The 16068-nt window shown below is 43.0% G+C and overlaps 1 protein-coding gene and 1 non-coding gene across 2 annotated transcripts; both read left to right on the top strand.

Annotated features, from left to right (window-relative positions):
- Positions 1 to 9868: 9868 nt before the first annotated feature.
- On the top strand, positions 9869 to 15198 carry FMC1 (formation of mitochondrial complex V assembly factor 1 homolog). Its single transcript, XM_012447522.3, has 2 exons — positions 9869 to 10904; positions 14904 to 15198. Exons 1-2 carry the CDS (start codon positions 10767 to 10769, stop codon positions 15105 to 15107), a joined length of 342 nt encoding a protein of 113 aa, XP_012302945.1. The 5' UTR covers positions 9869 to 10766; the 3' UTR covers positions 15108 to 15198.
- Positions 10045 to 10117, top strand: TRNAR-CCU (transfer RNA arginine (anticodon CCU)). Its single transcript has one exon. It is a non-coding gene; the product is annotated as a tRNA-Arg (tRNA).
- Positions 15199 to 16068: the final 870 nt, after the last annotated feature.

Raw genomic sequence — 16068 nt, 5'->3', positions numbered from 1 at the left:
CTCCTGCAGGATTGTTGCATAAGTACATACATGCCACATCCCCCCACAACCCCATTGCCTGCATCAGGCATTTCTCCGGGTGTTATCCCTCCCCATCCACCCCACCCCCCGCTGTCTCTCCACTCCCCTCCATCCCCCCACCTAGCCCTGTGAGTGTTGTTCCCTTCCCTGTGCCCAAGTGTTCTCATTGTTCATCACCCACCTATGAGTGAAAACATGGTGTTTGGTTTTCTGTTCTTGTGTCAGTTTGCCAAGAATGATGGTTTCTAGATTCATCCATGTCTCTACAAAGGACACAAACTCTTCGTATTTTATGGCTGCGTAGTATTCCATGGTGTATATGTGCCACAGTTTCTTTGTCTATCATTGATGGGCATTTGGGTTGGTTTCAGGTCTCTGCTATCGTAAACAGCGCCACAGTGAACATACATGTGCATGTGTCTTTATAATAGAATGATTTATAATCCTTTGGGTATATACACAGTAATGGGATTGCTGGGTCAAATGGAATTTCTATTTCTAGATCCTTGAAGGAATCACCACACTGTCTTCCATAATGGTTGAAGTAATTTACACTCCCACCAACAGTGTAAAAGTGTTCCTTTTTCTCCACATCCTCTCCAGCATCTGTTGTCTCCAGATTTTTTAATGATCACCATTCTAACTGGCGTGAGATGGTATCTCAGTGTGGTTTTGATTTGCATTTCTCTAATGACCAGTGATGATGAGCATTTTTTCATATGTTTATTGGCCTCAAAAATTTCTTTTGAAAAGTGTCTGTTCATATCCTTCACCCACTTTTGAATGGATTTTTTTTTCTTGTAAATCTGCTTTAGTTCTTTGTAGATTCTGGATATCTGCCCTTTGTCAGATGGGTAGATTGCAAAAAAAAATTTCCTATTCCGTTGGTTGCTGGTTCACTCTAATGATTGTTTCTTTTGCTGTGCAAAAGCTCATAAGTTTCATTAGATCCCATTTGTCTGTTTTGGCTTTTATTGCCATTGCTTTTTGTGTTTTAGTCATGAAGTCCTTGCCAATGCCTATGTCCTGAATGGTGTTGCCTAGGTTTTCTTCTAGGGTTTTTTATGGTGTTAGGTCTTATGTTTAAATCTTTAATCCATCTGGAGTTAATTTTTTTATAAGGTGTAAGGAAGGGGTCCAGTTTCAGCTTTCTGCATATGGCTAGCCAGTTTTCCCAACACCATTTATTAAACAGGGAATCCTTTTCCCATTGCTCATTTTCATCTGGTTCATCAAAGATCAGATGGTTGTAGATGTGTGGCATTGCTTCCGAGGCCTCTGTTCTGTTACACTGGTCTATAACTCTGTTTAGGTACCAGTACCATGCTGTTTTGATTACTGTAGCCTTGTAGCATAGTTTGAAGTCAGGTAGCATGATGCCTCCAGCTTTGTTCTTTTTGCTTAGGATTATCTTGGCTGTGCAGGCTCTCTTTTGGTTCCATATGAAGTTTAAAGTGGTTTTTTCCAGATCTGTGAAGAAGGTCAATGGTAGCTTGATGGGGATAGCATTGAATCTATAAATTACTTTGGGCAGTATGGTCATTTTCACAATATTGATTCTTCCTAACCATGAGCATGGAATGTTTTTTCATCTGTTTGTGTCCTCCCTTATTTCCTTGATCAGTGGTTTGTAGTTCTCCTTGAAGAGATCTTTTACATCCTTTGTTAGTTGTATTCCTAGGTATTTTATTCTCTTTGTAGCAATTGTAAATGGGAGTTTGCTCATGATTTGGCTCTCTGTTTGTCTGTTGTTGGTGTATAGAAATGCTTGTGATTTCTGCACATTGATTTTGTATCCTGAGACTTTGCTGAAGTTGCTTATTAGCTTCAGGAGGTTTTGGGCTGAGACAATGGGGTCTTCTAAATATATGATCATGTCATCTGCAAATAGGGACAATTTGACTTCTTTTCCTAACTGCATATCCTTTATTTCTTTTTCTTGCCTAATTGCTCTGGCTAGAACTTCCAATACTATATTGAATAGTGGTGGTGAGAGAGGGTATCCTTCTAGTACCAGTTTTTAAAGGGAATGCTTCTAGTTTTTGCCCATTCAGTATGATATTGGCTGTGGGTTTGTTGTAAACAGCTTTTATTATTTTGAGATGTGTTTCATCAATACCTAGTTTATTGAGAGTTTTTAACATAAAGGCTGTTGAATTTTGATGATGGCCTTCTCTGCATCTATTAAGATAATCATGTTGTTTTTGTCTTCGGTTCTGTTTATGTGGTAGATTTTGTTTATAGATTTGTATATGTTGAACTAGCCTTGCATCCTCAGATGAAGCCTACTTGATGGTGGTGGATAAGCTTTTTGATGTGCTGTTGTATTCAGTTTGCCAGTATTTTATTGAAGATTTTTGCATCAATGCTCATCACGGATATTGGCCTGTAGTTTTCTTTTTTAGTTGTGTCTCTGCCAGGTTTTGGTATTAGAATGATGTTGGTCTCATAGAAATAGTTAGGATTCCTTCTTTTTGTATTGTTTGGAATCGTTTCAGCAGGAATGGTAGCAGCTCCTCTTTGTACATCTGGTAGAATTTGGCTGTGAAGGGCCGGGCGTGGTGGCTCACTCCTATAATCCCAGCACTTTAGTAGGCCGAGGTGGGTGGATCACGAGGTCAAGAGATCGAGACCATCCTGGTCAACATGGTGAAACCCCGTATCTACTAAAAAAATACAAAAATTAGCTGGGCTTGGTGGCGCATGCCTGTAGTCCCAGCTACTCAGGACGCTAAGGCAGGAGAATTGCTTGAACCCAGGAGGCGGAGGTTGCGGTGAGCTGAGATCACGCCATTTGCACTCCAGCCTGGGTAACAAGAGTGAAACTCCATCTCAAAAAAAGAAAAAAAAAAAAAAAAGAATTAGGCTGTGAACCCATCTGGACCTGGACTTTTTTTGGTTGGTAGACTATTAATTACTGCCTCGACTTCAGACCTTGTAATTGGTCTATTCAGGCTTTCAGTTTCTTCCTGGCTTAGTCTTGGGAGTGTGCAAGTGTCCAGGAATGTATCCCTTCCAGATTTACTGGTTTATGTGCATACAGCTGTCTGTAGTAATCTCTGATGGTAGTTTGTATTTCCAAGGAATTGGTGGTGATCTCCCCTTTTTCATTTTTTATTGTATCTATTTGATTCTTCTCTTTTTTATTAGTCTAGCTAGCAGTCTGTCTATTTTGTTGATCTTGTCAAAAATCCAGCTCCTGTATTTATTGATTTTTTGAAGTTTTTTTTTTTTTTAATCTCTTTCAGTTCTTCTCTGATCTTAGTTATTTCTTGTCTTCTGCTTGCTTTTGAGTTTTTTTGATCTTGTTCCTCTAGCTCTTTCCATTTTGATGACAGGGTGAAATTTTAGATCTTTCCTTGTTTCTCATGTGGGCATTTATTGCTATAAATTTCCCTCTAGACACTGCTTTAAATGTGTCCCATAGATTCTGGTACGTTGTGTCTTCATTCTCGTTGGTTTCAAAGAACATTTTTATTTCTGCCTTCATTTCATTGTTTATCCATTCGTCATTCAGGAGCAAGTTGTTCAGTTTCCATGTGATTGTGCAGTTTTGAATGTTTTTCTTAATCCTGAGTTCTAATTTGATCGTGCTGTGGTCTGAGAGACTGTTTGTTATGATTTCCGTTCTTTTGCATTTGCTGAGGAGTGATTTACTTCCAATTATGTGGTCAATTTTAGAGTAAGTGCTATATGGTGCTGAGAAGAATGGTATTCTGTGGATTTGGGGTGGAGTGTTCTGTATACATCTATTAGGTCTGCTTGGTCCAGATCTGTGTTCAAGTCCTGGATATCCTTGTTGACTTTCTGTCTCGTTGATCTGTCCAATATTGTCAGTGGAGTGTTAAAAGTCTTCCACTATTATTGTGCGGGAGTCTAAGTCTCTTTGTAGGTCGTTAAGAACTTGCTTTATGTATCTGGGTGCTCCTGCATTGGGTGCCTACATATTTAGGATAGTTAGCTTTTCTTGTTGCATTGATTCTTTTACCATTATGTAATGCCCTTCTTTGTCTCTTCTGATCTTTGTTGGTTTAAAGTCTGTTTTATCAGAGACTAGGAATGCTACCTCTGACTTTTTTTTTTTTTGGCTCTTCATTTGCTTGGTAAATCTTCTTCCATCTCTTTCGGTCTATGTGAGTCTTTGCATGTGAGATGGGTCCCCTGAATACTGCACACTGATGGCTCTCGACTTTTTATCCAGTTTGCCAGTCTATGTCTTTTGATTGGGGCATTTAGGTCATTTACATTCAATGTAATATTGTTATGTTTAAATTTGATCCTGTCATTTTGTTACTGGCTAGTTGTTTTGCCCATTAGTTCATGCAGTTTCTTCATACTGCCTTCACAATTTGGTATGTTTTTGCAGTGGCTGGTACTGGTTGTTCCTTTCCATGTTTAGTACTTCCTTCAGGAGTTCTTGTAAGGCAGGTCTTGTAGCGATGAAATCTCTCAGCAATTGCTTGTCTGTAAAGGATTTTTATTTCTCCTTCACTTATGAAGCTGTTTGGTTGGATATGAAATTCTGGGTTGAAAGTTCTTTTCTTTTCTTTTTTTTCTTTTTTTGGAGCCCAGAAGTTGGAAAGTTCTTTTCTTTAAGGATGTTGACTATTGGTCCCCACTCCCTTCTAGCTTGTAGGGTTCCTGCTGAGAGATCCGCTGTGAGTCTGATGGTCTTTCTTTTGTGGGTGACTCATCCTTTCTCTCTGGCTGCTTAGGATTTTTTTCCTTCATTTCAACCCCAGTGAATCTGATAATTATGTGCCTTGGAGTTGCTCTTCTTGAGGAGTATCTTTGTGGTGTTCTCTGTATTTCCTGGATTTGAATATTTGCCTGCCTTGTTAGGTTGGGGTTCTCTTAGATAATATCCTGAAGGGTGTTTTCCAGCTTGGATTCATTCTTTCCATCACATTCAGTTATGCTGATCCAGCATAGATTAGGTCTTTTCACATAATCCCATAGTTCTTGGAGGCTTTGTTCATTTTTATTTTATTTTATTTTATTTTTTTAATAAAATGAAAGACAAAGGGTGGTGGGGGGAGAGAGAGAGAGAGAGAGAGCGAGCGAGCTCACTGCAGTCTGGACACTCCTTGGCTCGAGATTCTTCCACCTCAGCCTCCAGAGTACCTGGGACCACAGGCATGTGCCATTGTGCCCAGATCTTTTTTTTTTTTTTTTTTTTTTTTTTTTTTTTTGAGACGGAGTCTTGCTCTGTCTCCAGGCTGGAGTGCAGTGGCGCAATCTCGGCTCACTGCAACCTCCGCCTCCTGGGTTCAAGTGATTCTTCCGCCTCAGCCTCCTGAGTTAGCTGGGACTACAGGTGCGTGCCACCACACCTGGCTAATTTTTGTATTTTTAGTAGAGACGGGGTTTCATCATGGCCAGAATGGTCTCGATCTCTTGACCTCGTGATCTGCCCACCTCGGCCTCCCAAAGTGCTGGGATTACAGGCGTGAACCACCATACCCGGCCCATTTTTTTTTTTTTTTTTTTTTAAGAGACAGGTTTTCACCATGTTGGTCAGGCTGCTCTGCAACTCCCAACCTCAGGTGATCGGCCTGCCTCAGCCTCCCAAAGTGCTGGGATTACAGGCGTGAGCCAACCGCGCCTGGTGGCTTTGTTCATTTTTTTCAGTCTTTTTTCTCTAGTCTTGCCTTCTTGTTTTATTTCATTGATTTGATCTTCAATCTCTGATATCCTTTCTTCTGCTTGATCGATTCAGCTGCTGAAACTTGTGTATGCCTTGCAAAGTTCTCGTGCTGTGTTTTTCAGCTCTATCAAGTCATTTATGCTCTTCTCTAGGCTGGTTATTTTAGTTAGCATTTCATCTAACCTTTTTTCAAGGTTCTTAGTTTCTTTGCATTGGGTTAGAAGATGGTCTTTTAACTCAGAGAAGTTTGTTATTACCCACCTTCTGAAGCCGGCTTCTGTCAATTCGTCACACTCTTTCTCTGTCTTGCTTTGTTCCCTTGATAGTGAGGAACTGTGATCCCTGGGAGCAGAAGAGGTGCTCTGGCCTTTGATGTAGTCATCCTTTTTGCACTGTTTTTTTTCCCATCTTCATGTATTTATCTCCCTTTGATAAAGGATTTATCTCCTGCTGAGGCAGGAGAATCGCTGGAACCTGGGAGGAGGAGGAGGTTGCAGCAAGCTGAGATCACACCACTTCACTCCAGCCTGGGCAACACAGCAAGACTCTGTCTCATAAACAAACAAACAAACCACTTTAAAAAGAAAAAAAGAATTCCGGGCACAGTGGCTCATGCTTGTAATCCCAGCACTTTGGGAGACTGAGGTGGGTGGATCACCTGAGGTCAGGAGTTCAAGACCAGCCTGGCCAACATAGTGGAACCCCATGTCTCCTAAAAATACAAAATTAGCTGGGGATTGTGCCTATAGTCCCAGCTACTCAGGAGTCTGAGGCAGGAGAATCACTTGAACCCAGGAGGTGGAGGCTGCAGTGAGCCAAGATCGTGCCACTGCACTCCAGGCTTGGTGACAGAGTGAGACTCTGTCTCAAAAAACAAAACAAAAAAGCCTTCTCAAAAAGAAAAAAAAATTTTTTGGACAGGGTCTCACTCTGTCACCCATGCTAGAGCGTAGTGGTGTGATCAAGTCTCACCACAGGCTCTGCCTCGAAGGCTCAAGTGATCCTCCTACCTCAGCCTCCCAAGTAGTTGGGGATACAGGCACACACTACCACACCTTGCTAATTAAAAAATTTTTTTGTAGAGATGAATTTTCACTGTTGCCCAGGCTGGTCTCAAACTTCTGAGCTCAAGCAATCCATCTGCCTCAGCCTTCCAAAGTGCTGGGCCACTGCTCCCAGCAATTATTATTTTAGAGACAGGGTCTCACTGTCATCTAGGGTGCCATGCAGTGGTGAGATAACGGTGCACTGCAGCCTTGAACTTCTGAGTTCAAGTGATCCTCAAACTACCGTGTAGCTAGAACTACAGTCACACAACACCATATACAGCGATTTATTTTTTTGTAGAGACAGGGTCTTGCTTTGTTGGCCAGGCTCCTCGGAGATTTAGTTCTATCACTGTACACTCAGTTAAATAATTAGCTGGTGTGTCTAGCCAAAAAGTACTATCCGAAAACTCTCAGTATCTGAAAATACGTTAAGACTGGGGAACTTTTTTTTTTGAGACAGACTCGCTGTGTCACTCAGGCTGAAGTGCAACCTCTGCCTCTGGGTTCAAACAATTCTCCTGCCTCAGCTTCCGGAGTACCTGGGACTACAGGCACACACCACCATGCCCAGCTAATTTTTGTATTTTTAGTGGAGAATGGGTTTTTGCCACGTTGGCCAGGCTGGTCTTGAACTCCTGGCCTCAAGTGATCTGCCCACCTTGGCTTCCCAAAGTGCTGGGAGTACAGCACCTGAGCCACTGCACCTGGCCAAGAGTGGGGAACATTTATTTTATTTTTTATTTTTTTGGAGACGGAGTTTCGCTCTTGTTACCCAGGCTGGAGTGCAATGGCACCATCTCGGCTCACCGCAACCTCCGCCTCCTGGGTTCAGGCAATTCTCCTGTCTCAGCCTCCTGAGTAGTTGGGATTACAGGCACGCGCCACCATACCCAGCTAATTTTTTGTATTTTTAGTAGAGACGGGGTTTCACCATGTTGACCAGGATGGTCTCGATCTCTTGACCTCATGATCCACCCGCCTCGGCCTCCCAAAGTGCTGGGATTACAGGCGTGAGCCACTGCGCCCGGCAAGTGGGGATATTTAAAATGGTTATCTTGAGAAAGCTGTTTTAGATGTTAAAGTTCCTTAATTTAGCCAGTGTGGTAAACAGCTGAGGGTGCTGAATAGTGACCTATAATGAGAATGGATTTTGAACAGAATCTCACGTTAAGTCAATACAAATGAGTTTACTCTATTTATATTTATTATCGGGAGCATTTTTTCCTAAAGATAAGGCAGGGTATCAGGCTATGGAGATGAAAGGAAAGAAGAAAAGATTATTTAAAAGTTTAAAAAGACAGCCGGACGCGGTGGCTCACACCTGTAATCCCAGCACTTTGGGAGGCCGAGGCAGGTGGATCACGAGGTCAAGAGATCGAGACCATCCTGGTCAACATGGTGAAACCCTGTCTCTACTAAAAATACAAAAAATTAGCTGGTCATGGTGGCGCGTGCCTGTAATCCCAGCTACTCAGGAGGTTGAGGCAGGAGAATTGCCTGAACCTAGGAGGCAGAAGTTGCAGTGAGCCGAGATCGTGCCATTGCACTCCACCGTGGGTAACAAGAGTGAAACTCTGTCTCAAAAAAAAAGTTTAAAAAGACAATAAAGTTTTAAAAAATGTTCTAAAAAGAAAAAATAAAAAGGCATGGTCATCAAAGCAGCTTCTTTTCCCACGAAGTAGGCACGGCACCTATTTTTACCTTTTTTTAGCTTACAATCCTACCGCCCCTTTTTTCTTCCTTCTTTCTTTACAGACTAGAAGTCTGTGGGCTGTTTTGTTTCCCAATTAGTATTTTTAAAGTATTCATTAGTGGCCAATATTTAGAAGGAAAGCTATAGGATTAAAACACAGATTTCCAGATTTTCCTGAAAAAAGTTGTTTTTAAAAAGGATTTGCTTTCCTAAAATGGAAACAATCAGTGGAGGTGAGTAATGGCTGTCCCCTGGACAGGTGGGCTAGGTGCTATCCAGTTCACCAGGCTTCCAAACAAGCCAGCTTTACTCATTAATGTACCATTTGTGTTTGTCATTCCTGCTCAATAGCTGATGTCTCCTAGCCATTGGGGCCAGACGGTGCCAATCCCTTTAGGAGCTTCCGACTAAGCTGTTATGACTATGCTACCAAGCTAAGCTGTTATGACTATGCTACCAAGCAGTCAGCCTGGTGAAGAAACAGGCTTTTCTGTGAGGCACAGGGCTTTTGGAGCTGAACAATTTCCCAGTCTGATGGAGGAGACTGACAACTACAATATGGAGTAGTGGCCTTGTACATACCTAAATAGTTATTTATAATGAGTAAATAAAGGGAGCAACAAGGGACCAAAAGAGAAGTGACTCATTTTCACCTTGCCTTATTGACCTCAAGGGCCTAGAGAAGAGTCTAACCTAGACTTCCAGAGTAAGCTGAAGCCCAAAGGGTAAAGAGTAGTATTAACACAAATGGTTAAGTTTCAGCCAGAGGGAGTTAAACAAGTAAGGTGTGTGGCGGGGAAGCAACACAGTGCAGATACCTGGAGTAGAGAATGACAAGAAACAAACAGTGAAAGATGAAGACTAAGATATAAGCGAGGATCAATTTATGTCGTCTGAACTTTATCTTAGGGACAATGGGGAGGCCCTGTGATATTATAAATAAGGGTAAGTTCACTGGGATTCTGAAGTGATGTGTTCAAGTTACACAATTAGGAACGGAACCAAAAAATGAACTACTAATTTTAAAAATTAACAAATTCCTAATCAGTGTACTAAATACTTCCCCGCTGTCCCATGTTTACCGCTGACCCGCCAATTCAAAGGACAAGCCACATGTTTCTAAACCCGCCACCCGCTCTGCGGAAATGGCCTCAACGCTTCAACCGGAAGCAGAAACTGACCGCAGCAGGCGCCACCTAACGGGCGGCTGCAGCAAAGCTCCGCCCGGAAAGTCGCAACACCGGAAAAGGTCTGGCTGTTTCCGGTGGAAACCCAACGGAGCTAACGTTCAGAGGGCGAGTCTCGAAGATCCGGCCGGTTTGCCCAGCGCGCTCTGCTCCGCGACGACGCAAGCCCGTTTTTGCGCAGGCGCGGGGAATGAGCAGGCAAGCGCGTACGCAGAAGCGTGCGCGCGCCCGTTCAACGTCCGGAGCATCGGTGCAATTTCGAGGGTAAATCCTTTGGCGCTGTAATGTGGACTTTTTGTTCTTTAACTACAACTCCCAGCATACCTCACCCCTCACGTGGGAGCTAGGTGTGGTTTTGTGGGATAGGGTAAGACGAAAGTGAAATGACGATGACGTACCAAAGAGGAAAATAATTGAATATGTTGTGTGAGCGCGTGGCTCACAGAAGCCCCAGTGGCCTAATGGATAAGGCATTGGCCTCCTAAGCCAGGGATTGTGGGTTCGAGTCCCATCTGGGGTGGACTGAGTTTTTTTTTTTTGTTTTGTTTTGTTTTGCCTTCAAAACACTTTTTTCCTTTTCTAAACAAAGCGAAGTATGCCAACTTTATTATTTTTTTCTTAACGGGAAGGGTGTATATATGTTTGTGTTTTTACTAGCTGGTGGGCTGCAATTTTCCAGAATCAGCATACTCCCATGTCCTTTCTGTGAGCCGCAGGTCCCCTGGGATTTGGGGAGAAGACTGTCAATACGTTGAATTTTGATATCCCTTTTAGAAATCATTTAAAAATATCTTCTCAGCGTGTTCCATATCGAATCCACACCCACTCCCCCAAGCCGGGCACACTTCTCCTGAGACTCGGCGGTTGGTATGCTTAGGGGCATCTTCAATGACGCAGTGAAGAAAGGCCCCCATTTCTCCAAACCCTTTTTAAGGGTTGGAGGACCTGGTACGGTCAGTTAACGCTGGGCTTTCGTTTGCTTTTCTTGTTAGGGCGCAATTCGGCCTTCGATTAATGTACAATGGACAAGTGAGCCGTTCCACTGCTGCTAAGTCGATAGGGGGAGCCGGTAGTCGGTCCGACCGTACCATTAGGCGCCCAGGCGGGAGGATAGGTTTTGCAGGGTCGTAGGACGCCGTCGGTCACCGGGCTCGGAGGAGGACAGGAAAATGGCGGCCTTAGGGTCTCCGGCGCGCACTTTGCGGGGACTTCTGCGGGAGTTGCGCTACTTGAGCGCAACCACCGGCCGACCTTATCGCGACACCGCGGCCTATCGGTACCTTGTGAAGGCTTTCCGTGCACATCGGGTACGGGAGCCATGTCCCGGGTGCTCCACCTGCTGGGGAGGGAGGGAGAATCGGGGCTGGACCGGGATGGGGAGCACGATGTCTAATTCCTGCATTTCTGAGGCCAACCCTTCCACGGAGCCCTCATTCGGACCAAACCAACCCAGGGCCGAGGCTCCATGCTCTGGCGTAAACGCAGGGACTAAAGGACCGGTGGGGGCTCAGAGTCGCTCTGGGGACGTCAGTGTCCTCCAGAGGGGCGGACCCATCCCGAAGAATTTCATTGGCTGGTCTGTTGTCTGTGCGGAGGGGAAAGTCAGGAAAGTGGAATGGAGAAAATGCAGGGGGTAAAAGAATGTAGATAGACTTGAAGGGTGTACTGTCACTAGACTTAAGGCCACAGCATCTGGCCAACAATCTCCTCAGCCTTCCCCTAGAAAAATTATTCTGAGGTTTTTTTGTTTTTTTGGTTTTTTTTGAGGCGGAAAAGGAAAACTGGGCTTTAGGGAAGGAAACTTGCTGCCCTTGAGCAATGTGGGAAAAGGGAGAATCATCTTCTTCACTGTCGAATTTCTGAGCCATGGACGTCATAATGCAAAACTTAAAATTCACCTAGTTTTTAAAAGGTGACAATTTTCGGGACTGTGCTAGGAACCTGGTCTAAATAGGAAAAATCAGATGCTTATGGGCCCTGTTCTTTAAGAGGCTTGATGCCCACCTTAGGAGCGATATAGTAAAGCATTTAGAATAAATAAGTGCTCAACGTGTAGACAACAGGTGCTGGAATATAAAGAAGAGGTGAGGGAAGGTTTTCCGGAGGAAATTCATCAGGGACCTGAAGGCTAATTTGGAGTTAGCAAGTAAATTGGGGTTAGGGTCGAGGTTTAAAAACTGCACAATTCAAAGTCCAGAGGGGAGAAAAATTGCCAATTGAGAATGGTTTAGCCTTTAGGGTGTGGTGGGTGAAGTGGAGGTAGATGAAGTGGTAGGCAGAACAGGAATTTAAACTTTAGTGTAAGTGTAATGGGAAGGCATTCTAAGACTTTTAAGGAGGTGACATGATTATAATTATATCTTATGGAGACAACATTATTACCCTTGAGAGAGACTTGGCTATGGTTCTGAAATTCATGGTACATTCTAGAAACACTGCTCTGGAATGCATTTAAGCATAGGGGAAATGGTTTATATTTCCTTAACGCTCAGAGCTAACTCAACCATCCCATTTTCTCTATCCCTTCCCTTGGGAGAAGGGATTCTATTAGGGAGAAACCTCCCCTTTCTCCACAGGGAAAATGCAGTATTCTATTTCATTTGATCTCTTTTGGTTTCTTTTGATCTCTTATTTCCTGTCTATTATTGACTCTTCTGTCCTCATGATTCAGGCTCAACTGAATCAAGGTCAGTATTCTATCCTATATTAATATAAAATTCCTATGTCAAATTCCACAAATTTGGGCTTATATAATATTAATAGAAATGGATGCTACAATTTGTTAATGCTGGACATTGGTGTTGTTTTCTCGTAAAACTTAAATTACTAAAAAATTTGTATTAAAGCAGATTAATTCTGTTTTTAAGCAGTTAATGAATGTTGCGTTCAATATGATCTGCAGATCTTAAAACCCACATTCACCAGCATGGGCAACATAGTGTAGTGAGACCTCCTCTCTACAAAAATTTAAAAGTTAGCCAGGTGTGGTGGCCCATCCTGTAGTTCCAGCTAATTGGGAGGCTGAGGTGAGAGGATCACTTGAGTCCAGGAAGTCGAGGTTGCAGTGACCCATGTTCATACCACTGCTCTCCAGCCTAGGCTACAGAGCGAGACCCTGTCTCAAAAACCAAGAAACCACACACATTCTAGTTTTCGGATTCTAACGCTAAATATTCAAATAGAGAAAGGGGATTAGGCCAGGAGCAGTGGCTCATGCCTGTCCCAGCACTCTAGGAGGAGGCGGCAGGTGGATTGCTTGTGCCCAGGAGTTCAAGGCCAGCCTGGGCAACATGGTGAAACCCTGTCCCTATAAAAAATACAAAAATTAGCTGGATATGGTGGCATGCAGCAGTAGTCCCAGCTACTTGCAGGGCTGAGGCAGGAGAGTCACTTGAGCTGGGGAGGTTGACAGCCATGTTCACGCCATTGCACTCCAGCCTGGGCAACAAAGTGAGACCCTGTCTCAAAAAAAAAAAAAAAAAAAAAAGTTGGGAGGGATTATGTTGGCAGTGGTGCCCAGATTAATCCATACTTGGACATGGCTCCTTTAGTCACTCAGAGCTATGCACACACCCCGATCTCACCTTTCCTGCCCCTTTCTCACAGCCTTGAATACAGAACTAGTCAAAGAGGGTACACTGACTTAATCTCAAGTTAAGTATGATGAAGAAAAAACAAGGTTTGGAGTCATTTGGGGACTTTGGAATGGATATGGAGTTTCTAGCTTCTTAAAGTCATTTGAGTCTAGATTTTTCAGATGGATAAGTAAATTGTGAGAGCAAGAACAGCCATTCCTCAGTAAGTGGGGATGGGTTCCAGGACACCCACCAACCCCACTCAAGGATACCAAGATCCATGGATGCTCAAGTCCCTAACATAAAATGCTATAGTATTTTGCAATGCATATCCTTCTGTATACTTTAAGTCATCTCTAGATTATAATACCTAATGCAATGTAAATGCTATATAAATAGTTGTTATACAACATTGTTTAGGGAATAATGACAAAACACGTTTGCTAAGACATGATTATCCTTTTATTTTTTTCTGAATATTTTTGATCAGAAATTGGTTGAATCCAAAGATGCAGAACCCATGAATATGGAGGGCCAATTGTAGTAAGTAATATGAACATAAGCATAGTATTTTATATATATAAAACCTTCATTTGTTACTATTTAGTACAAAGTTATTTTTCAGACAAAATAAGGTTTCAATTTTGATTGTAATGAAAGGTATATGCCACATTAACTAAAGTCATAGAAACATAAATAAAGCAGTCTTTTATTTGCTTGAAAGGGAGAAAGTTCTACATTATATTCCTTTTTGGGAGTGGGGGGGATGGACTCTTGCTCTGTCGCCAGGTTGGAGTGCAGTGGCACAATCTTGGCTTACCGCAACCTCCACCTCCTGGGTTCAAGGGATTCTCCTGCCCCAGCCTCCTGAATAGCTGGGATTACAGGCACATGCCACCACGACCAGCTAATTTTTGTATTTTTTTTTTTTTTTTTGAGATGGAGTTTCGCTCTTGTTACCCAGGCTGGAGTGCAATGGCACGATCTCGGCTCACCGCAACCTCCGCCTCCTGGGTTCAGGCAATTCTCCTGCCTCAGCCTCCTGAGTAGCTGGGATTACAGGCACACACCACCATGCCCAGCTAATTTTTTGTATTTTTAGTAGAGACGGGGTTTCACCATGTTGACCGGGATGGTCTCGATCTCTTGACCTCGTGATCTACCCACCTCGGCCTCCCAAAGTGCTGGGATTACAGGCTTGAGCCACCGTGCCCGGCCTAATTTTTGTATTTTTATTAGAGATGGGGTTTCACCATGTCGGTCAGGCTGGTCTCGAATTCCCGACCTTGTGAGCCATCCACCTTGGCCTCCCAAAGTGCTGGGATTACAGGCATGAGCCAACGCGTCCAGCCTCATTATATTTAGGTGCCATTAATGATCAGTGACCTGATTATAATTTCCATATCTACCATTAACTAATCTCTGAGCATCTGTAGGCTTTAGTTTCCTCACCTGTAAAATGAAGGAATTGAAACTAGATGACTTCTTGCAGTACTCACTGAATACAGCAACATTCAATGTAACTCCTTTTTAAAATCAGAACTAGAGGTCAGCTTTACTAATAATCATAGAGTGCCTCTGTAGATGTATTAAGTATACATGTATATACATACATGTTTGTATTTCCTCTGTGCAATTTACTTTCATTCTAGAGAATGCTTGTTTATTAAATTTTTCTCTGTGGACCTCTCTGTAGCTGGGTTAAGAGCTTCTGACTTGCTGCTTCTCTAGGTCACCAGTGAAAAGTTGTGCAGAGCCCAACATGAGCTTCATTTCCAAGCTGCCACCTATCTCTGCCTCCTGCGTAGCATCCGGGAACATGTGGCCCTACATCAGGAATTTCATGGCAAGGGTGAGCGCTCAGTGGAGGAGTCTGCTGGCTTGGTGGGCCTCCAATTGCCGCATCAGCCTGGAGGGAAGGGCTGGGAGCCATGAACATGGAGGGTATCCTCAGATGCTGCACTCATAAGAAAATTTAATAATTTCTATCAATATGTATTTATCATTAAAGTTTTTTTAAGTTTAAGGTTTTCCTCTAATTTTATTTACTGGTTCTTAGGAGAATTAACTGGCGGTTTGTCAGAAACTTGGGCTTCATTTGGTCTTCCTCCCTCTCCTTGCTTTTCACAATTTCCAGCAATTTTAATTTCTGCAATAGCTCTAATAGCCTTCTCCCTATCTCTGTCTCCACTGCCTCTGTCCTGGTTCAAGCACTGAGAATCTTTTGGCTGAACAAAGAATATAGTCTCCTAAAGGGTCCTTTTGCTTCTTACATCCTTATTTTTTCAAAAATCATTCTGTGAATTGCTAACACTTATTTACCTGTGGTTCCTTTATGGTATATGTCAGTTTCTTCTGGTAGATAGATAACCTCTTTTTTCCTGGACTATGTCTCATTCATCTTTGCAGTTTCTAAAGCACCTTCCACAGTGACTTACACATTGCATGTTTTAAATGTTTTTGAATGCATAACTCAGCTCTACTCACAGAAGCATAATCTCAACAGAACTATTCATAAAGCATTTCAAAACATCTCTTCTAAGAGGTTAACATAATAGTATTTATAGGTCAAACAAACATTTATTCAACTAAATGGATTTAAAAAAATAGAAATGTTTAACATACATTTTTGGTTTTTTGTTTTGAAATAGGGTCTCAGCCGGGCATGGTGGCTCATGCCTCTAATTGCAGCACTTTCGGAGGCCAAGGTGGGTGGATCACAAGGTCAAGAGATCAAGACCATCCTGGCCAACATAGTGAAACCCCATCTCTACTAAAATATAAAAATTAACTGGGCTTGGTGGCATGTGCCTGTAGTCTCAGGTATTCCGGAGGCTGAGGCAGGAGAATTGCTTGAACCAGGGAGGCGGAGGTTGCAGTGAGCCGAGATCGTGCC

The sequence above is a fragment of the Aotus nancymaae genome, unplaced genomic scaffold (genome assembly GCF_030222135.1).
Source record: "Aotus nancymaae isolate 86718 unplaced genomic scaffold, 86718_ANA_hifiasm-v0.15.2.pri h1tg000002l, whole genome shotgun sequence".
Lineage (NCBI taxonomy): Eukaryota > Metazoa > Chordata > Mammalia > Primates > Aotidae > Aotus > Aotus nancymaae.
Note: the sequence above shows the minus strand (reverse complement) of the source record. Positions and strands in the feature narration are given on the sequence as shown.